General features: G+C 47.2%; 1 protein-coding gene across 4 annotated transcripts in view; it reads right to left on the bottom strand.

Annotated features, from left to right (window-relative positions):
* Nucleotides 1-1,061: 1,061 nt before the first annotated feature.
* The window catches only part of TEX36 (testis expressed 36), a 48,726-nt gene continuing 43,787 nt past the window's right edge, over nt 1,062-6,000 (bottom strand). For all 4 annotated transcript variants that reach the window (XM_067027429.1, XM_059053870.2, XM_067027430.1 and 1 more), the window contains 3 exons: nt 3,705-3,836; nt 2,403-2,483; nt 1,062-1,400 (listed from right to left, as the gene is read on the bottom strand). In XM_067027429.1, the coding sequence (XP_066883530.1) occupies nt 1,104-1,400; nt 2,403-2,483; nt 3,705-3,818 (492 nt within the window). In that variant the 5' untranslated portion in view covers nt 3,819-3,836 and the 3' untranslated portion in view covers nt 1,062-1,103. The remainder of the gene's footprint in view (nt 1,401-2,402; nt 2,484-3,704; nt 3,837-6,000) is intronic.

Raw genomic sequence — 6,000 nt, 5'->3', positions numbered from 1 at the left:
GTTTGTTTGAAATTTCAAGATGAAAAGGTAAGCCTATGTTAATTATGTCATTTAAAACCTCTCCCAGAAGTTAATGTGGCAATTTCAAGATTTAATCACATTTTTGTTTAAAACACATTCACTGGGGCTTCCCTGGTGGCGCAGTGGTTGAGAGTCCGCCTGCCGATGCAGGAGACACGGGTTCGTGCCCTGGTCCGGGAAGATCCCACGTGCCGCAGAGCGGCTGGGCCCATGAGCCATGGCCGCTGGGCCTGCGCGTCCGGAGCCTGTGCTCCGCAGAGGGAGAGGCCGCAACAGTGAGAGGCCCGCATACCGCAAAAAAAAAAAAAAAAAAAAAAATTCACTTAAAATGTGTATGTCATCACGTATCTTTATTTTATAAGGACCTGAATATTCTTCAACCTTATTAAAACCATAAAAATACTTTAAAGGTGGGGGAGTGGCAACCTGTTGCCTTTCTGGTTTCTCTATATAAGGACTTTATGTTTCTTTTTTTTTTTTTTTTTTTTTGCGGTACGCGGGCCTCTCACTGCTGTGGGCTCTCCCGTTGCGGAGCGCAGGCTCCAGACGCGCAGGCTCGGCGGCCATGGCTCACGGGCCCAGCCGCTCCGCGGCATGTGGGATCAAACCCGTGTCCCCTGCATCGGCAGGCGGACTCTCAACCACTGCGCCACCAGGGAAGCCCGGACTTTATGTTTCTTTATGTTAACACTGCAAGAAAACTTCACCTCAGCATTGAGGCACATACAGTCTATATTCTCTAATCCTAAACAAATCTTATGTCAAACCTCAGTGCTGGATCAGAAAACACATACTTTAAGAATGTGCGATGGGGCTTCCCTGGTGGCGCAGTGGTTGAGAATCCGCCTGCCGATGCAGGGGACACGGGTTCGTGCCCCGGTCCGGGAAGATCCCACATGCCGCGGAGCAACTAAGCCCGTGAGCCATGGCCGCTAGGCCTGCGCGTCCGGAGCCTGTGCTCCGCAACGGGAGAGGCCACAGCAGTGAGAGGCCCGCATACCGCAAAAAAAAAAAAAAAAAAAAAAAAGAATGTGCGATGAAATGACGATATTGCAAACCTCATCAAGAATCTTCTGGAAGGGTTAGGGCTCCAGTGGAGAACCGGCCTTTTTGTCAATCATGAACCTTACTTTTGGATTCTTCTTCAAATACTCTGTAGAGCTTTGCTGGGGAATAAATTTAAAAGTGTTCCATAACTCATTATAATGTCTTGGAAAGCGTCTGAAAATTGGGACCACCACAGCTTCCTGACAGACATATGATATTTGGTTATTTGAAAAGCCATCGAGACAAGATGGAACATAGTCACACGCCCAAAGATTGAAATTTCTTGAAATGTGTTGCTTTTTTTCTGGGGAGATCTTCTTACGTCCCAGGCCCTGGAGAAGAATCACAAGAAGGTTAGGAGAAAAATATTCAGGGTCACACAGTTCGGATGTCTTTAGTAAAACCGCCTCTGTGACATCCTACCTCTAAATGCACAGTATGACCACGCTTACAAGAGACACCCTTTATCAGCCTGTTGAAGGCTATACATTGACACTCACAACATCTTGGTCCTCGCAGCCCTCCATTCCCACCAAGAGGACTGGACTTCTAGAGACGTGGAGGGCAGAACTGGAGAGACCACAGCCTGGACTCCCTGGGACCCCAAGTATGTTCTCTGCACCCAGGTGGCTCCTCAGCACATCCACCCCAGGCTGCATCTCCAGCACTCAGTGAGATGGTTCTTGCAACGAGAGCTCCAAAGATTCTTTCCCATCCCAGAGGATTCCCAATGAGGAAAGCAGTGCCTTTGGGTCTCTGATCACAGGCTTCCTCATCAACTCTTACTAATGTGGCCATTAGAAAATTTTAAATTACATATGCGCTCGCAATCTCTTTTTGTTGCCCAGTGCTTTGTTAACCACCACTAACCAGTGCTATCAGACTTTATTTTCTTCAGTGATGGGGAAACACCAGCTCCGGAGAAAAGACAACAACAGTTATTAGGAAGTCCTTCTTTATATCGTGTAAGCTCCCCGTCCATTCCTTTGACTTCTCATGGATCCTGGCTCTGCCATCCAGAGACACACATAGGCAATCCGTCCTTCCCATGATAGGGCTTCACAAGAAAGCTCACAAATGAGACAGTTTATGGGAAAGCACATTGATGAGCATGAAATTCACAAAAACCTAAGCAGGAGGAAGGCTGGTGCAGATTTTGAAAGCTACGTGGGACTCTGGGAAACTTATGCTTTTTTTTCCCCCTGGTAGCCTGTTATGAGGCTTGAATCTTGTTCCAATTTTGAGGTCAGTCCTCTATCTTCAACACGTCTCAGAAAATCAAGAGCCCTAATGTCGCTCCTCATTTTATTAGCAACTTGGAGAGAACTACTCACAGAGTCAAGGTAGAATCCAGAGTTCTGAAGGCTGTGACGATTGTCGTGTACAGAGAAGGGGAAGTTGTTATTTACTGCTTGCTGGAAAAGAGCAAGGGAAGAGACAAAAAGGCACACATCAGAACCCCAGTATGCTTCCAGAACCCACCTACAGTGGTATGGAAGGAAGATGGAGGAGGCAAAGTGACCTCTAAGTAAGAATTAAACCCATCAGGGCTTCCCTGGTGGCGCAGTGGCTAAGGATCCACCTGCCAATGCAGGGGACACGGGTTCGAGCCCTGGTCCAGGAAGATCCCACATGCCTCAGAACAACTAAGCCCGTGCGCCACGACTATTGAAGCCCGTGCACCTAGAGCCCGTGCTCCACGAGAAGCCACCGCAATGAAGAGCAGCCCCTGCTCGCCGCAGCTGGAGAAAGCCCGCGCGCAGCAACAAAGACACAAAGCAGCCAAAAATAAATAAATTAAATAAATAAATTTATTTTAAAAAAGAAGAATTAAATCCATCGACAGCAATGGCACACACGGCACAGGGTGAGGTCTTGGGTGTGTGCATCAGCTCAAGGCTTTGAAACTCAACCTTATTGCCAGCTTGCTGAAAATCATAAAAAATTCTCTTTAAAACATCTTACTGAGAGACAAGGAAGGGAAAGTCTGTAGGCATGGAATTGAAAGCTGGAAAAGAATTTTGAGGCCATCTTCTTCTGCCCAATGAGGATCCTAGACGACCAGAGCTCTCTGGTTCAAGGCGGCTAAATGTGAAGTTAACCCTGTTTCTCCCTCCGGCAACTTCATGCCCCTAAAGTTGCTCTTGAACTGGCCAGCAAGGAAGAACGTGCATGTTAAGAGCTCTGTCCACAGGGACTTCCCTGGTGGTCCAGTGGTTAAGACTTCGCCTTCCAACGCAGGGGGTACAAGTTCAGTCCCTGGTCAGAGAGCTAAGATCCCACATGCCTCACGGCCAAGAAAAAAAAACCGAAAACAGAAGCAATATTGTAAGTAACAAATTCAATAAAAAAACTTTAAAAATGGTCTACATCCAAAAAAAAAAAAAAATCTTCAAAAAGAAAAGAAAAGAACTCTGTCCATAGAGGAGCCTAACTTTATTGTCTGGACCAGAGGTAGTTCCTTCTAAAGACTATTTGAGGTATCGTACTGACCAGCGTATGAGGTAGGATGCTACCAGAATTTAGGGGTCCAGGGATGGCAAGTGAGCAGTTCCCTCCGAGAAAGAGTTGTCTGGTGCCAGGGGTGCCACCCCATTGAAGAGCCGGGGGGCACATGGCCAGCTGTCAGGACTCACCTTCTCCCGCACTTTGTAGATCGGCGGTAGCTTCTCCTCCACTTGCCGAGATAAACGTGGATTATTGGACTCTTTTAACATTGTATGTGTGATGGATTCCGGTGTCTTTTGCATTAGTCCAATGTGAGGGAACTGGAAAAACAGCACACGCCTTGATTAAAACCAGATACATCTGAATCTCTAAGCCAAGTATCAGGGCTTCCTCTGTAAAGGGATTAAAATGCAATTTGGGTGCTTCTGGCATGCGATGGAAATGGCATAATTTTTGTAATTTTCAAGTATTCTTTCCAAGACAAAAAACACTGTCATGGCCCGAGGCCACCACTGCCCGTTGTTTCAAGTTACAGGGGCCACCCTGCTGCTCGGAGCCTGGAAATGTTTCCCAGGCCTGGTGAGGAGGGTGTGGCCCCGTGAGAGGGAGTTGATGTGCTCTGAGGAGACACAATGTATTATTTGAGATCTTCCTTGCGGTAAGGGAGCTCTCTGCACTCGGGGCCAAGGATTCAGCCCGCGTTCACAGGGGTGAGCCAATCTCCCGCAGGTATGAAGTGGACCATAGGACATGGGGAAGGGGAGGAGCGAAGGGTCACGCTGAGTCTCCACGGAGAATGTAGAACGGTATAGGGTGGGAAGATTCTTTGGATGGCTGGGGGTGGGCTTTAGTACCTGTCTATGAACAGAAGGGAAGGCAACAGGACTGGGTCTAGGAAGGCGGTCCCAGCAAAGGCCTGGACCAACCCCACAGGGAGCTCTAGACATGCGGTGCCTTCTCAGAGTCAGCCTGATGGAGTGAGAGGACCAGGCCTTTGTGAGCCTTTGTCAATCAGTCACCGGGTAGAAGAGGACGGTGGGGACCCAGGAAGTGACCTTGGGGCAGCAGCTCTTTTCAGCCAAGGAATATCTAGGGGTGGACCTCCCAGGCCACACTTTCAGCAGCTGCGCACGTAGTCCATTCCCGAAATCCCCCGAAGAGGGATGTGAGTGGTGCTTGACAGCCAGTGTAGCTCACCTCAATTTTATATAAACAGCACCTCTTAAAAGCCACTCCAACAAAGTGGACTTTGAAGCAGGGATTGCAAGGAGAGGTATATGAATGGAAACTACAGTACAAACTGAAGGCAAGATCCTGACTCTTTTTTTTTTTTTTTTTTTTTGATCCTGACTCTTAGTGAAAATTCCTGAGAAGGGAGGAAGCATAATGTGGTCACAGACAGTAGATTCAAACGCCCTGAGACCAATCCCAGCTCTCTCCCCCACGAGGTCAGCCTTCCCAAGAGACTTAATTTTTCCAGGCCCCAGTTTCTTTATCTGTAAAATGGAAATAACAATACTTACTTGATAAGGTAGATGTGATTAAAGGAGAAAATGCACGCACCCAGAGAGTGTTCAATAGCTGTTGGCAGGTTCTAGTTTTGCTCACAGCTGTCCCCTCCCTTATCACCGAACCCACTGTCACACCCAAAGCCAGTCCTTCCTTCTCTGTGGGATTATAATGAAATTGGCTAACACTGCCATTCTCTCCCATTCCTTCTCAAGTCATGATATAACTGCACATATAAGTATGGCTTTTGTTTAATTTCTGCACAAGAGTGTGTTCAGTATGCTACTATTTATGTCAAAAGGTAGAGAGGTTATGTCATCTATGTGGTATACTTGGTGGGGCATTGTTGGCAGAGAAAAGGAGAACCAATCGTCCAGATGACACATAGCCTCAGAAAGATCTTGTAAGCTCAGTGCTGAGTGGAAAGAAGAAACAAAATGAGATCTATAACCCAACACCATTTATGTAAATAAATAATCCACGCACACAAAACAACAATACATACTTTACAAGCACACATCTCAGTAAAAGAACTCCCACTGAACACATGTGAACAAGCTGCCTGTGGGGTGAGCAGACTAGGAGCAGGAATCAAGGGCAAGAAGCAACCACACAAATCAGCGCCATCACGGACGGGCTCTTCCGTGGCCAACCGACAGGGTCACCTCGGAGGAGGGCGCCAGGGAAGGAAGAAGGCTCTTTTTGCCATAGTTTATGTTTCTTAATGAAGTACATCTGTTAATTGCCTCATTTTCCCAACGAAAATAATTGTATTTGTTTCTGATTAGAGTTATAACACATGCTTATGGTTTTAAAAAGTTCAAACAATAAAGAAAAACATAAGGAAGGAAGTAGAATTCCCATCACTCTTTCCCCTTAACTCTTTTTTTTGGGGGGGGATGGGGCTGTGTTGGATCTTCCTTGCAGTGCGCGGGCTTCTCATTGCGGTGGCTTCCCTTGCTGCGGAGCACGGGC

Source organism: Kogia breviceps, chromosome 2, assembly GCF_026419965.1.
Source record: "Kogia breviceps isolate mKogBre1 chromosome 2, mKogBre1 haplotype 1, whole genome shotgun sequence".
In the NCBI taxonomy this organism is placed as follows: Eukaryota; Metazoa; Chordata; class Mammalia; order Artiodactyla; family Physeteridae; genus Kogia; species Kogia breviceps.
The sequence above is the reverse complement of the archived record's forward strand: the minus strand, read 5'-3'. Positions and strand labels throughout refer to the sequence as shown.